The sequence below is a fragment of the Lissotriton vulgaris genome, chromosome 7, assembly GCF_964263255.1.
Source record: "Lissotriton vulgaris chromosome 7, aLisVul1.2, whole genome shotgun sequence".
NCBI lineage: Eukaryota > Metazoa > Chordata > Amphibia > Caudata > Salamandridae > Lissotriton > Lissotriton vulgaris.
Genome location: NC_141695.1, coordinates 1230859367 through 1230876659, shown reverse-complemented (window position 1 = coordinate 1230876659; position 17293 = coordinate 1230859367). Strand labels below are relative to the sequence as shown.

General features: G+C 43.2%; 1 protein-coding gene across 1 annotated transcript in view; it reads right to left on the bottom strand.

The window, feature by feature from the left end:
* The window catches only part of LOC147703290 (uncharacterized), a 177933-nt gene that overhangs the window by 125845 nt on the left and 34795 nt on the right, over positions 1 to 17293 (bottom strand). The window contains exon 5 of the mRNA XM_086929486.1: positions 4411 to 4461. Within this exon, the coding sequence (XP_086785612.1) occupies positions 4411 to 4461 (51 nt within the window). The remainder of the gene's footprint in view (positions 1 to 4410; positions 4462 to 17293) is intronic.

Sequence of the window (17293 nt, the reverse complement as noted above, 5' to 3'; positions counted from 1 at the left end):
TTTGTGTGATATAAAATACAAGTGGTACTTATGATGGAGGATTTGGGCGAGGTCAGACAGCAAGTGTGAATTAAAGAACTCTACACAGACATTCCAGAAAGTAGTTTATTGGATCAGATTTTGTGTGTCTATGAGAGGAAACAAAAGATCCCTTTGAAGCTAAGAAGTTTCCCCTACTCTTTTGTCCTCTGGAAAGCTGATCCTTCAGAAGTTAAGAGGTAGTTGAATTGAAAGAGTTCATATATTTTGCATAATTACGCAGTTCTCCTTCCTCATAGCACCTTAGTCCTCCCCATCATTATGCTTAAACTTTGGACAACAACCATGGCTGGATCAGTCTACTTTGAAAAAGCAAAAGTGTGGAAAGGCCCATAACCAATACAAAAACAGATATGCTGGAATACACAATCTCACAGTGGAGAATGGGAGAATTTTAAGTCTCCAGGATTAATGTGCCAACATCCTAATTTCCTTTCCAGGTTTAGGATGAGTATTCTAAAAAGATCAGTGAGTCTGCTTGGAGCCTGCTTCCTTGGATGGGGTGCTTTTGCTTTAGGAATAATCTTGCTTTGAAGGAGGGTTCACCCAATGCAGTGTGTATCGCTTAGATATAAGGGAGTCCTGTACCTCTGTGCTGAGGTGGAGGCCAGACGCCCCGAGAAGAGTCTTCAGCACAACACATCAACCCCCAGAATTAAAGGGAGGAGGGGAACTCATAGGAGCGAGTTCTGCAGCCAAGATCCTGCAGCCAAGGAGCAGAAGGCTACTAAAAAAAGTTGACTTGCATCCTCAGTTGAGCAGCGACCTATAACTCACCAGAATCATCATGACATTGCATGCTCAGACAAGAAAAAAACAACACTGAAATCTGGGCTGAGCACTAAGCATATTTGGGTGCTGGGCTGTGTTTGGCTTGAGGAAGGACCGCAAGTAACATGACTGGGCTGCAGTGGTCTCTTCACAGGTGCTGGTGATGCTGGTAATTGCCTGTCCCAGGCACCCGGATTTACCATGAACCTTGTAGTCTTTTTTAGAATTTTATATTGATTTTATATTATATTTTATATCATCGTATTAAATATTCTATATTTCTCTCTTGGTGTCAGCCATTTGTGGTGTGCAGTGGTCATAACTTTGAGCTACTAATAATCTTTTGACTCAGAAAAGGGGAATCCACAGACACATCCCTTGACCATACCTTTTCTCCTGAGAGCAGAAAAGGACCACCATTCTACTTGAGAAGCATTTAGTAAAAGAATCTACATCAATAAAGTAGAGGATCCAGGAGAGGCAAATGAGTTAGAATCTCTCAGTGCCTAGAGTTCATGGTAGAAAGTGGTTTTGATAAATTGGCATCAGAAATGCAATGACTATAGTGTAAGGAATTAAAGATAGACAGCTGCAATGACAAGACTCCCCCACTCCAGCAGTAAAAGATGCATAGGTCAGCAGCAATTGATCGGTTTCTGGGACCTATAGTTTTTTTATTTGGGCTTGCATCTGAGAGACATCAGTATGATACTGGTGTCTGCCTATGGTGCGAGAGGGGAGACGGAGGATACCTGAGGGATAGAGACTGCAATGTTGGTGACAGACTTTTGTTGTATTTAATGTTTGGAAGGCAAGGATGATTGTTCATTCAACCGTCTAGAGCATGGGAAGAGAGGACAATTCCAATCGTGGTTTGTAGTTAGAGATTTGTCACACCATCCCCATGGTGTGCATGGCATGAACTAACAATATAAATAGAACGGGAATCACGGATAAGGTTGTGAGCCTCCTCTGTTCTTTGGTCGAGCCCCACCAGTGCCCCTGGTTGTCTAACCAAATACTTATCTTGTCCTTATCGAGAGGTATGGAAGGAAAGGGAGGGCATTGACAACCAAAGCTCTTCAGACTGAGATAAAGAATACGAGAACTGAATTCTGGTAATGCCAACACAATAAAGAGATGTAAAGAGACTGTAAACAAGATGAACTGTAGAAAAAAAGTAATTATTTGGGTGGTAGGACACTGGAATAAATATTGTAGGAATATCATTTTGTCTGAGATGATGGCTGAAGTGTACATTTTGAACAGTAGTGCTGAAAACTGGGAGAATGGAACCTTGAAAAGAGGACAGTCATGTTGTGAAGCTGCTTGGACTCAGGCTAGCCAAAAAGGCCAGGTACCAAATGTCATATGATGTTATGTCATACATCTCCATTAGTTCAATCAATTTGTGCACACCCCATGTAATTTGTCTGTGCTTGGCAATTTACTTTTTCTCATGCCTCCTAGATTTGGCTTAGTGTAAACTTTCTGTGGTTATCAAATAATTACACTTAAAAGGCCCCCTGTGGAATCTGCCAAAATCACTGAATAACCTTTCATTGCATCCAGGAAATCAGCTTTGACAAATCCAATGTGTCTGATGTTAATGTGTTAATGCTTGCAAAGAGCAAGGGCGCATGCTTGTGTTGTATTAAATAGCACATTACTGAAAGTCCTATTGGCTTTACCAGTGCTGGTTTAGTTTCTATTTTCTACACTAGCTCAAAGCAGACCCGTACTACCCCAGCGAATGTATTCTGATTGGAATGATATAATAATTTGTGGCTCACACTACCAAATATGGGTGTCCATCATGAGAATGGCTCCGGATGTGAGTAATCCACAGGAGGGATATGCTACATGACAAGAATTCAAAATTGCATGATGATTTATTCAACATGCTGTTCCTCATTTACACTTGGAAGCTCACAGCCCAGTCAGACTTTGGTCATTTTTTGTAGATGCAGACAGAGCAGTGAGATACAGCTGTGCTCCTCCTCTGTTTGTGGGCACTAGATTTGCTGCTACTCCAGACAACAAATCAATTCCTACTTATTATTTTAGAATGGACCAATCAGCTGCACATTGTTACAACGGGCAGTGCCTCTGCTACAAGACTGCTGAGTCAGTCATGTGATTCTAGTGACACGGAAACACACGAATCACTCAGCATGAGAAATATGTGAGATTGTTGGTAATAAATCCTTGGATACTTATCTATTGCACCACATTGGATGTGAAAGTCATGGAATAAACGTCCTTCCTTCCTAGGAAACTGAGGCAAAATTCTAATTCCTTCACACATAGGGGCTTATTTATGGGGAATTGGCTTAGCGCAGCAGCGCTACCATATGCCAAATGTGAAAGGGCAGCAACGCACCATATTCAAGCATGCAAGTTCCTGTCCTTTCCTCCTGTGCTGGCCCACAATGTGCTGCCTAGCGCTATCACAGGCAACCATGCAACATGGTGCAAGCGTGTCTGCATTGCATTCAGGATTCGATTTTTGTGCAGGAAGAGGACCTTACTGAACAAAAACAATCCCTAGAGGCATTGTCTCTTTCTGAAGCACACAAGGAAAGAGGAAAAATCAAGAGAAATAAAAATATATCTCCTTGCTACGCCTGCTCTTGGGGATGTGTAAGTTGTTGCCATTTCTCCAGGTTTACGTGATTAAGTAAATCTGGGACAGCGTCAAACCCCATGGGAAAACCTACTGCAATACCCAGGGAACTCCTCCCTGGTGCAGAGAATGGCAACTCAGCGACTTTAGCTGCGGTCTACAAAGTGGCTTTTCGTGGCCTCATAGATATAGTCGAGAGGGTTGTGCCACTGGAGTGTTACAAAAGTGATGCTCTGGCAGGGCAAGCCTCTCATGGATAAGCCCCATAGTTTGGACCTCTGTGACAGCGGAGCGGAGAGAAGAGCAGCAATGTGGAAAACCAAGCTGGTCAACTGTCATTTGGTTTGTTGAAACAAATCACTCGTGGGTAAACATATATCTCACAATTTGGAAGCATTTTATAATGGACAATCACGTAGAATTCTAAATAGGTCGGTACATACAACTTATCTACAAGGGATCTGGAGTGACGATAGACAGCAACAGCATGTGGACAGAGAAGGGATATCACAGGGATTAATGCTAAACATGACCTTCTCTAAAAGAAATATAAACACATACAAGGCTTTCTGCAACCATCTTTCCATCCCCAATACTGGCAAATGCCCAAAAACATTTTGAGAATCATTTGTATAAAAGTAAGTGACCTCTTTAGAACAAATATTAATGTACTATATGTTGTGAGTTTTTCCCAAATGTGAATATGTGAAAATGTGAAAACACAGAACAGGTGGCCACCCTGAGAGAGGCTGGGAGGCGTGGGGAGAAAAGAAAGTAAAATACCACCATCCTTCCCATGTTACTCTCAGGCCTTCTATCTTTTAATGGGAGTCAGGGAGCATTGCTATATAAGGCGCTGTTCAATTTCTCCCACTCAAATGGACTGCTAGACAAGCAGCTGTATTAAAAGAGACAAGGTAATTAGATCATACAATGGTTATAGTTTATTTTCAATAAGACATAAGTGTACTTACAAACTGAGCTTGTGTGCCAAAAATACGATCCACTAAACAGCCAAGGTCCATCTAAAAAAACAATTTGAAAGCAATATTTACAATAAAAGCAAGGATCACTTGAGTATTAATGAGTGCCATTAATAGCAATGGTAGATAAGTCGTTGGAAGTTTAGTACATGATCCCTGGGATGCGACACACAAAATGATCACTCACAGCAGTTTAGTTTGCACAGGTTAGTATGTAGCGCATTGTCTAATAATAGTCATCATTCCATTGTGCTAGAAAACAAGTCAACGCTATAAGAAAAACAAATAATGACACTTAAAAAACGTAAAAGACTTGCCAGACATATGCCTAAAGAATGGGCATTGTAAACAAACAGCCAATAACATAGGAATGAATACCAAAATAGTGCATCAGCCGACTAACATTGTCAGAAAATAAAATGTGTCATCTCAGTCAGAAATGTAATATAATAACCGGGTTGCAATATCATAAATAGAAACGGAGTGCATGGGGATATTGCTTAGATGCAGAAAAAAATGGCTGAAAGCTAAATTCTCTGAGGTTCTATTCGCAATAGCCATCTTTTTTTCAAGACACGGATATGCTGTAACCAGAAAAGAGGTATAGATTGAGGTGTAAGAACTCGGAAGGCATTAATATTATGGCGGCGGTGGGCGCCATCTTTGGTGAGGCTGGGGGAGCGCTCTAGTCGCGCTGTCTTCCCACCCTCCTTTCTCCCTATATAATGTGCAGACCGGCCAGACGGCGCAGCGGGCTGGCGCAGCGGGCGCGCCGGATGCGCGCCGAAGCCGCGCCTAAGCCAAGCCCGTCTGCGCCCGTCCGCGCCAGGATCGCGTCGGGCGCAGGGCACGCCGGGCAACATCTACCCACCATCAGGTACGATAGTAGGGATTTAATGGCACTTCGATCTAAGATAGGTGATCCATGTAAGGGCTGTCCCCCTACTGACCTTCTTTGGGGCCCCTTTTCATGTTTACATTGTAAATGGACGTCTCCCGGGACATCCACAGAGATGCCCAAAAGTTCTGTCCCCCCTAAGCACGGCGGTAATAACTTCAAAGGAGGTCTTATCAATGCCCGCTCACTGTGCTGCCACAGCCAAGATATACACGACTTAATTATGTGTCATGATCTTGACGCCCTTTTTATAACAGAAGAAGCTCCTAATCGCTACTTCCAAAAAAGACCACTCTTTCAGTCAAAGTTACTGGTAGAAAAATTAGAACTCTTTTTATTATATTTTTTGTAAATTCAGTTTGTTTTTTATGTATATTTTTTCAAAGGAAATTTTTTTTGCATATAAGTGTGCAAACATATATTTACAACATCAAACATTCATCCTATATAGAAAATGGAGGAGTACAGATTTTTTGAAACAGGGGGAATTGATGGATTATGGAGACGCTAAAGACACAGATAGACACAGGACACGTGTACACAAAACAGTGAACATATAAATGACATTTCTGGGGTGTGGTGGTAATTGGTAGTCTAGGTTTGTCGAAAATCTTCAACTCATTCAGTTGCTGCAATTCATTGCGGAGCTAAATCCTGAAAAATCTCCCATTTACAATCTCTCAAGAAAGTCTTAACTTCCGTGGAAATCAGTGTCCTCGAAAAGGGATTATCGTTTGTACCAGCTAAATTCACGGACTTTGTTCAGTTAAAACTGGAATTTATAGAATTCGGTCGGAAAATCCGTCTGGTTACATTCTTTGCAGATAAGGAACCACAACCACAACTTGAAACAACTGGATTTAAGAGAAAATCTAATTTCTGCCCGCCGGCGAATAAAATTCCAAAAGAAGTTGTCCATTTTGAGAAGACCATTCTTTCGGCTTTGGCAGCTCAAGAAAAGAAAAAGAAAGGATATATTAAACCGAATCTCTCCCAACAACAGAAACTGGCGTTGCAATCACTCAAACAGGATGAAAATATTATCATTAAGCAAGCCGATAAAGGCGGATCAATTGTAGTCTGGGGAACAGATGACTATATTCTTGAAGCCACTAAACAGCTTTCGGACTCTAAGTGTTACCGCAAAATCAATACAGACCCAACCGCTGATTTACAGAAAGAACTCAGCGCTATCCTCAATGATGGACTTGAACAAGGATTCCTTGGTAAAAATGAATATAATTTTTTACTAAATAAACACCCACGAATCCCATTATTTTATGTACTTCCGAAAGTACACAAAAATGAGACAACACCACCTGGACGACCCATAATTTCTGGATGTGACTCTTTATTTGAACCAGTCTCGAAATTTATTGATTTTTTCTTAAAACCATTTATTCAGACGGTCAAATCTTTCATATTGGACACCACGGATTTTTTGACAAAATTAGACCGGTTACCATTTACAGAGCACCACGACCTCTTGGTAAGCATGGACATTGTTTCACTATATACCCAGATACCACAAGATCAAGCACTGGAGGTACTGGAAATCTTTCTAAACAGACGTGAGAGCCCATGTAAAATTCCCACAGAATTTATTCTCAAACTGGCCAAACTGGCACTTACAAAAAACTATTTCAAGTTTGGTGAAGATTTTTTCTTCCAGATAAAGGGGGTCGCTATGGGCTGTCCTTTCGCCCCAGAATTAGCGATCCTTTATATGAGCCAATATGAAGACACCTTTATCCACAATGGCAACCCATTCCACCAATGGATCGGTGGATGGGTGCGATACATAGACGACGTCTTTTTCACCTGGTCGGGGACCTCGGAACAACTGACTCAGTTCCATGATTGGATTAACAACAGGACAGAAGATATTAAATTCACCCTCCAGACTTCTGAAACAAGGATGTCTTTTTTAGATGTGGAAGTCTACTGTTCTAACGGTCAACTGGTCACCACTCTATTTAAAAAGAAAACTGATCGCAATAAAGCATTGGATTTCTCTAGCAGTCACCCAAGAAGTTTAAAACAAAACCTTCATATAGGTCAGTTTCTGCGCATCCGCAGAAACTGTACCTTCAAAGATGAATTTATGGAACATGCTGATGTTCTGAAAGAGAAACTGTTAGCTCGTGGCTATCCAGCCAAACTTCTCAAACAAGCAATTAAGAGAGCTTGGTGGACACCTCGTGAAGAACTATTGACCAAAAAACAAAAAACCCACCAACAACGCACCGTTTGTTTATCCACATACTGCCCTTCATCCAACATCCTCAAAAAATTGATCCACCAGAACTGGCATCTAGTTAAGGACCTTGACGACCAACTCACAGACGTTCCCCTTTTTGCATATAAAAAGGATAAAAGTATTGCTAACCATATTGTTCGAGCTGCGATCCCCAAACCGAAAACGCCAACATTGCGTGATTATTTGAGCCTACCACCTATAACAGGCCATCATAAATGTGGCACATGTCTGTGTTGTGCATCAACCATTGAAGGTAATCTTTTTCAGCATTCAGGGATATTTTGGAAACATGATCAGTTCACCAACTGTAAAACGAAAAATGTGGTCTACGGGATACTCTGTCCGTGTGACAAACTATATATAGGCAAGACATCCCAAGAAGTGAGACAGAGAATGTCTCAACACAAGTCCAGGATTAAGAAAAAAGTCCTCACAGCCCCATTGGTACAACATTGGATAGAGAAAACGCACAGCGAACATGAGTTCAAATGGACAATAATTTCTAAAATTGACACTGACCCTAGAGGCGGAGACGTAGAGGCCAAGCTGCGACAACGCGAGGCAATGCTAATATTGAAGTTTAATACCACAACACAAGGTCTTAACGAGATGTCTGAACTATACAAACTATAAAATTCCTCCTTTGAGCAAATGGCCACATCCAGCACATTCATGGATCCAATGGCACCCTCTTTACATTACCCACTTTGGACCTGCAGCCCTATGTGACACACCTCCAAATCATATTTATCTTAGATATTCCCCACTTGAAAGATATCTGCGATTATCCTGGGAGAACTCACGTATGACACTATCCCTCGCTCGTCACATTTTACTTAATGCCCTCCAGTAGAATATAAAGTACATCGCTCCGTTCACACAAAGCACATTTCCAGTGTTTTCAACAGCGTCGCAACAAGGACGACATGTGAATAATAGCATCACAATCCAGCATTATACCTAGGGCTTCGCGCAAGAATTTTCAAAGGAATACTACAACTCCCATGAGGCACGCAAGCTAACCCGGAAACACCGCCCATTAAAATAAGGCTAACCCGGATCCAATCACATCGCGTCAATCTACAATGGCGAACTAACCTGGAGGAGACGGACGGCGGATCACAAGTAAGCAAAGAGGGCACGATTCTTCTTCCCTTTTGTATAGCGAGCTCCATTGAGCATTACAACTGCGCACTTTGGTTTTAACAAGTCTATGGTAGTACGCGCTAGCGTGACATCCGTGGACATAGCCTAAACGTAATGCTCCGTTATAGAGGAGTATCCCAAACAGCTTTCGCACACGGTATCAGAATGACCATTCTCCCGAACGCCCCTCATGACGAGCACATTGACCATGATATATTATATCAAAAGATACCATCACCATAGCACGATCAGCCTGAGTAACAGGATCTCCCATTATGTTTCAGAATTTTACTTGAGGTGTTTCAACCTGAACTGACTGATAGCTGAGGGTTGCCATAGACCCACACTGAATGTGCGATAGGAATTCAACCCATAACTGGATTTGACAGAGCTATTTGCTAGTGAGTATTTTTCATATAATCTCTCTCCATATAGACCGTCGGAGTATGACTACTCTATGGCCTTGTTCTGATTCATGGTTTTTAAATCCTTTTCAGCTTACCACTATTTCAAACCTTTATTGAAACTCTGCGACAGGTAAGCTTCCTGAGAGCATGTGGTGGCTGAATGTGAGTTGAGAGTCTCTCTTCTATATGCATGTTTCACTGACAGAACGCTCTCACTTATTATGTCTTCCAGATTGATTTTGTTTGGTCCTGAAGAGAATCCTTTATAATACTTTAAGGATTCGAAACGCGTCGACCGAGGTGGTAGTTGTGTTCTGGCCAAACTGTTGGCCTTAGATCAAATTTTGCTCTAAAATAAGAGTGATAAGAAAATATTGTAAAGTAGTGTTTGGTCTTAGTTACTTCTGTGATTTTTTTGGAGTTTATGTACTGTATGCCACCATTCCTATGATTACTAATAGGATTAGGATTTAGCTCCGCAATGAATTGCAGCAACTGAATGAGTTGAAGATTTTCGACAAACCTAGACTACCAATTACCACCACACACCAGAAATGTCATTTATATGTTCACTGCTTTGTGTACACGTGTCCTGTGTCTATCTGTGTCTTTAGCGTCTCCATAATCCATCAATTCCCCCTGTTTCAAAAAATCTGTACTCCTCCATTTTCTATATAGGATGAATGTTTGATGTTGTAAATATATGTTTGCACACTTATATGCAAAAAAAATTTCCTTTGAAAAAATATACATAAAAAACAAACTGAATTTACAAAAAATATAATAAAAAGAGTTCTAATTTTTCTACCAGTAACTTTGACTGAAAGAGTGGTCTTTTTTGGAAGTAGCGATTAGGAGCTCCTTCTTTCACCTGGATTCAAAATAGTGCACAGTACTGGCAATTGTTTTGTTCATTACATTGTGGCGCAGCCTTACTGTGCTCATCGCCAAACCCGTTAAGTTTTGTGGCTTTTTATAACAGAAACATGGCTCAACGACTCTTCTAATCCTGATTTGGCTACTGCCCTCCCTCCAGACTTCACTATTTTCAGACAGGACAGACCAATTGGGCGAGGAGGTGGGGTTGCATTTATTGTTAAAAAGTCCCTTTCGTGTCACACATTTGATTTAGGTCCTCTCAAGGGAAGCGAGAGTATTGGCTTTTCGATCAAACGTAATGCCTCTACCTCTTTCTCGGGAGGCCTAATTTATCGCCCTCCAGGTAATGCCACCCCCTTTCTGGATTCCCTAGACGAAGTTCTCGGGTCGCTCATGTTACGTTACCCCCATTTTACTCTACTTGGAGACATGAATATGCAACTGGAATCGCGCGTCGACCCTCATGCCATTTGTTTTCAACATACCCTAAATATTTTCGGACTGGCTCAATTAGTGACCGCACCTACCCACCTAGCCGGCCACACTCTTGACGGTATTTGTTCCAACTTAAGCACTATGACTACGTCCCCTCCCATTCCACAAATTTGGACCGACCATAGTTTTATTCCCTTTGACATCGAGCAACAAGCCCAAACTTCATTAATAATAAAGCGCTCCCAACCTTCCTTCTCAGTAAACTGGAGAAAGGTGACCGACCGTATTAAGTTGGACACCCAGCCATTGGCACAGGCCCCTAAGTTGGTGGGAGACGTATCGGTCGATTCCCGCAACTTTCACGCCTGGATGGATCAGATTATCTCGGAAAATTCTGACCCCAAAGGCAATCGTGTGAAATGTCCTAAAAGGAAACTAAGTGCCCCATGGTACACCCAGGCCTTAACTGAGAGTCATCTACTTTGTAGAATAAAAGAAAGGAAGTGGAGGAAAACATATGACGAGGCTTCAAGAGCCCTCTATGTTCAGCAGAGGAAATCATACCTCTCAAGTATAAAGTCCGCCAAAAAGGAGTATTACACAAAGGCCATCAACGACGCCCACCAGAAGCAAAAAAAAGTGTTCTCTATAGTTAAAACCTTCACTTACCCCAAAGCTCTCCAACCCGAAATCCCCCCCTCTGAAACTCTGTGCAACCAAAATGCAGATTTCTTTGAGGAAAAAATTGCGAACATTCACAAAGATTTCCCGCCCCCCTTGATCATTCCCACTCCAGGCCCCCAAAAACAGGTACTCGACAACCATCATTCCCTGTGCAGCTTCCAACCTGTTTCTCTCCAACAGACCCGCAAGGCGATTTTGGCCTGCAAATCAGGAGCACCAACTGACTCCTGTCCCCCTCGCATTCTGCATCACTTAATCGAGGTAGTCAATCCTAACATCAATGCCATCATAAACGCATCCCTAGACTCAGGGGTAGTGCCTAATGAATGGAAAAAGGCCATCGTGAAACCCTTGATGAAAAAGCAGAATAAATCTCCAACGGATCTGACGAACATGCGCCCCATTTCACTCCTGCCTGTTCTAGGAAAGATCACTGAACAGATGGTGCACTGGGAGATAAAAGCATTTGTGGAGAACCTTAACATTCTGCATCCCCAGCAATCTGGTTTCCGCTCTAGCCAATCCACCGAAACGGCTCTGATAGAACTCTCTGATTCCATCAAGTTTCTGCATGATGAGGGAAGGCAAGCCGTCTTCATCCTGCTTGACCTCACAGCAGCGTTCAATACTATCTCTCACGTCATCATGATAGACAGGATGCGTGAGATTGGCGTGACAGACACAGCCTTGGCATGGGTAAAATCCTTTCTGTCCAATAGGTCCCAATCTGTGTCCTTGGGTCCCTACCTATCCAGCGAAAAAACCATTACATCGGGAGTACCGCAGGGGTCCATATTAAGCCCACTACTTTTCAACATCTATATGGCACCCCTCCTCGCTGTGATAGAGTCTCATGGGATCCTAGTCACGTCATATGCTGACGACACCCAACTTGTCGTCTCTATCGACAAAAACTGCACGGACACAGAGTTGCGATTCCGGAATTGTCTAACTGAGGTATTTCAGTGGTTGAATAAAAACCACTTGAAGTGCAACAGTGGGAAAACCGAAATCATACCATTAGGCAAAGATTTGCTCTTCTGCCCCAAGGATTGGTGGCCCAAAGATTCAGAGGCCCCGCCTAGTGAAGTGTCCTCTGCGCGCAACCTGGGCGTGCAATTTGATGCAACCCTTTCCTTTGACGATCACGTCAGGATTACGGCCGGTTGCTGTTTCGGACTCATTTAATCCTTAAAAAAATGTTTTGACTTCCTCCCCATTGCTTCTAGGAAATCGGTTGTGGTTGCATTAATACTCTCCCGACTCGATTACTGCAATGGGCTGATGGCAGGAGCGAAAAAATGCACCCTGAAGAAGTTGCAAAGTGTACAGCACGCGGCTGCAAGGCTAGTGTTAAAACTACCTAGGAAATCTTCAGCTTCAGCAGCATTAAACTCTCTCCACTGGTTGCCATTGCATAAGAGAATCCTCTTTAAACTCTTACTCACAGTTTTTAAATCCCTGAAAAACATAGGTCCTAAATACCTCATCAACCGCTTCATTCATTATGACCCCGTACGATGTCTGAGATCCTCAGGGGCCAACCTTGCCAAGATCCCGAGGTATAAATACAAAACCAGGGGTGGAAAAACTTTCACAGTCCTAGCAGCAAGGGCTTGGAACAACCTGCCCGTAAACCTCAGACTGATCTAGACTGAGTGTCTTTTTAGGAAACAACTGAAGACTTGGGTCTATCAGCAATCGGATACCTATGTGTTGGCAGCTATTTAGATCTTTCACCACCTATCTCCCACACGCATGCTCAGCGCCAAGATGCTCCTTCCGGAGCGAAAGTCTGCGCTTAACAAATACCCACAAATAAATAAATAAATAACTAAATAAATAAAATAGGCATTGTAGATGGCATTTATGGAGATGTCCCCGAATTTACATTCCCAACTCAGGTGGAAAACATCTGCCATTTAGTTGTTGCACCTAGAATTTTCTTTTGTCAGAAATGCATGTTTAACGTTTACATTATATGAAATTGGACATAAGGCACATTTGTTTTTAGCAAAGTGGGGATTATTTTTTTTCTTAACACTTAAAGGAAATTAAGTCATTTTATGATTTCCCACAAATGCAGCTCGTTCCCACAAACATTCAACATGTTTGTTAAAAGCCAATCTTCAGACAGTTGATTGATGCACATTGCTGCTGAGTAGTTTATTAAATGTATAGACCTCTCTTGCGCTACTTTTTGCAGCAACTTCGTGATTTTGATGTCTGTTTTGAAGTTGGTAGCATTTTGAAGTGCATTTTAGAAAAGAGAAGGAGTATGCTGTTTTAATTTTAATGTATTTTATCACTTACTGTATGGAATGCATCGGTATTGCTGTGAAAATGTTTACCTGATTTGCTAACTCCTTTGTAGAACCGATTATTATTTGTATTTTTTTTATAATAATTGCTGCTATTGATGCCTCAGTTGTCTCTCTTTGTTGCACTATTAGATAATATTTGCTGCTATTTATGAACCTAAGCGTTTTGCACTGTCACTTTAGTTCATATCTGATAAATTTGCTGCTACTTACGAAACCAAGGGCCCCATTACGATGTCGGGCGGATTGCCCCCGCCAGGCTGGGGGTGGCTACCACCAGCCTGGCGGGGGCAATCCGCCCGACATCCACGCTCGTTTTCCCCCCGCCATATTAGTATGGCGGGGAGGACCTCGTGGACGGCAAGACCGTCCACCGCTTTTCCGCCCCAGTCGCCTTGCGGCCGGGGCGGAAAAGGAATTATATGGTGACGGTGTCTATTAGACACCGCCAGCCATATTACGAAGGGCCTGGGCAGGTGCCTTTGTTAGGCGGCGATGCCGCCACGGAAAGGCATGTGGTCTTCACTTTGGGGGCCCACTGCGGGCCCCCAAATTGAAAGAGGGGTGGGGGGTGCACACGGGGGGGTGCCTGCCACATTGTGTATGCAAATGCTTACATGCATTTATGGCATTGTGGCGGGCGGTGCAGAGAGTACCGCCCGCCACAATGTTATAAATGCAGGATGCGGCCACCACTGTGGCGGTCGCATCCTAATTCCACCCATGGCGGGTGGTCCCTAGTCCCGATAGGATGGCGGGCGGACTAAGTCCGCCCGTCATACTAATGACCCCCAAGTGTTTTGCACTGCCACTTAAGTTTCGAGAAAAAGTACTGTATTTGTGAGCTGTTGTATTCCTTTTAAATGGATTATGAGTTTGTATTTGCTGTGACAAGATTGATTTTATATGATGTTTATATCTATGTGTATCTTTTATGTCCAGTCTTTGGACGGACGAATAAAGAAAGAATTGAATTGAATTGTATAGATCATGAACTGTCATGCAGTTTATATTCTACTATGTACTGAAAAGGCCATTAACAAAAGAATCAAGCACTGTGTGCTTCAAAACATATCATCGCTATGCACAGTGTAACTCTTTCTGGCCATTCATTTATAAAACACTTGCTCAGCTATGCATATTACAGGCCATTTTCTGATTATAAGGAATCTGATGATCCACTTTACAAGTGATAACTATTATTTTTTTCAATCAAGCCTATCATTCTATTAGAGAAAATCAGATCATTGACACAATTTATAGAAGATAAAATTATAAAAAAGGTAGAAAATTGATCATTAATGATTTGTCATCGAAAAAAGGGGTTCTGATATGTAACAATTTTTTGAATTTCTTTTTTTGCAGAGTTTTATATAGCGCGAACTTGACCTGAAGGTATCAGAGCGTTTTACATGAGCACCAGTTGCTTTTCACAAGGACACATTCATTTTTAGGTCTCGCGTCCAGCGAAAGACCTATTGTTGCCGACTTGCCGGGAATGTTGGACAGGGGATTAGTACGATTTTTCCCTCGGCGTTTTCACCTCGTGGGCGCGCACGCCCGGCGCCGTGCACATCTCCTGTTCAACATTCACTGCAAGTCAGCTTCTCGCAATTGCGCGCGCATACACAGCCGCACTCATGCATGCACAGACACATACACACACTCATGCACCCAAACACGCGTAGGCACACACACACGCAGGCACACACACACGCGCAGGCACACACACGCGTGTGGAGGGAGGGTGGAGTCTGCGTCTATGGGAGTCCGCTCCTGCACGGAACCCCGCTGGGCCTCCCTCTCACCTGCTTCCGATAGCCACTCCTCACCGCTGCTGTTGGGGACAGTCATTTCTGGAGTGCCGGGTCCTCGGCTCCCGATGGGTGGGCGGACGGGGGCTACGCGGCCTGGGACAGGCTCACAACTTCCAGCCTGCTAACTTTCTGCTGCGGGAGCGGCGCTGTGGTGCACGGGCAGGGCAGGACGGCGGCTGCGCAGGATTCGTAGCCCCTGCCCTTCGGCCGCCTCTGGGGCTCCGCACTGCTAGCACACCATTGGCTGAGCGCCCCTCAGCGCTGGCTCGTCCCAGCGCTGCTGTTTTTTTTTATGGCGTTGTCTGGCTGTTTACCTGTCTCCTCACCCTTCACTGCAGAAGGGCACTGTCATGCCTGGCCGGATCAAGGCTCCCCTCAGACATTGCGCCACACTTTGAGGCATCTCCGGGGTGGCCTGTTTGTTTTCCCACGTTCACACTGGGATGTCAGAATGAGCCCAGGGCACTGTGGGAAGCATTGCGGCTTTCAAAAGAGAGGCCGGTTTCCTACTTCGTGACAGAGTATGAGGACACGGGCGAGTACTTACTTTGACAGGGGGAAGAAACGCACAGACGCCACAGCAGCATGCACCCTTTTATCAATAAGCGAGACATGCCAAGTTTTCTGGCTTAAGGTTTAGACATTTCACTCTATGGCATATGGCAAGACTGATTTCCTGTGTTGGGTGCGGGGGAAGGCTAGGGACGGGTTGGCGGTATTCAGTAAGTCACCAGAGCCACGCCCACGCACCAGAACAAGTGATAATACCAGCTGTGGCCTCTGGGTCTCATGACATGTAAGTGACATCAAAGGCTAACTGACGTAAAGCATACCGAAAAGCATCTTTATACACCAAGGAGCAATGCATTTGGGTGGGTGGCATGTTTCCTCAGATCTCATCAAACCACTTAGCACTTCTCATCCTGACAAACTGTAGGTTGCTTAATAGCTATAGAACAACGAACATGTGGCAAGACATTTTGTTTGTTCAAAAGGAACATCAAAGGCAAATGGAATGGGACTGTGACATCTCTTCCTACAAATGCATTGTTTCCAGATCTACAAATGTTGTCCCTCATTTTGAAAGGCCAGGTAATTCTAGCAGGGATGGCAAATAGATTGTCCTCTTGATAGGGTGTGCCAAACTCAATATATAATGGACGTACTACACCTGCCAAACTCTAAATAGTACATAAGCATCAGTGACACATTGCACTAGTGCTTTGTGAAGAGGGCGTTCGAGGCACGAAAGTGACACAATGAATGATGGTATTTCTGATCCTTCTGTCAACCAGTGTTGATAGGGAGGTCCTGGAAGTGCACCTTAGCACGGCGAGGGGTAGTGATTTATTATGAAAAGGCAACCACCGTGTTGGAACAGACTACTCTGCTTTTGGCACCATCTGCTTGCCCTGCTGATTAGTGCCCTGTCTTTGAAATGATACGGTCTTCCCTGAAATCTGAAATGAAATATATGGGATCAGGAGACTATTGATGCCTATGAAGTCCACAGTATTAACAATGGTTTAACATACAGCAGTGAGTGAAAATGAGCGCAAATAAAGACTGGTGGTGAGCATACATAATAACCTTTCTCATGTAAAAGACAGTGGCCTGATTTGCTGCTAAAATGTGAGGTAATGTGCAACATAATAGACACACTTTGTTAACCTTTCCGTAAAACACCCCACTTCTCCGAATTTTTTGATCATTCTTAAGTATAAAATGGAGCTCTAAAAAGATGAGTGGCTTAGCTCATTCTAAAAAAAACTAAGTGAAAAGGGCTAGACCCCTATTGATTTATGTTAAATTGGTAAGCCCCCTTGGAATGTGTGACTCTTTCCTTAAGTCTCGAGGCAACTTCCGAAAAAAAAAGTTTGCTACTCATAGGTTCTCTAACATTGTGAGATTTTACATCCATCTCTACATTTTAAGTAGACAGACTTTTAAAATATTGAAATCTTATTTCATTTTGCCATTATATTGCAGTTTCAGACAAACAATTTCTCAATAAAACCAATCTAAGT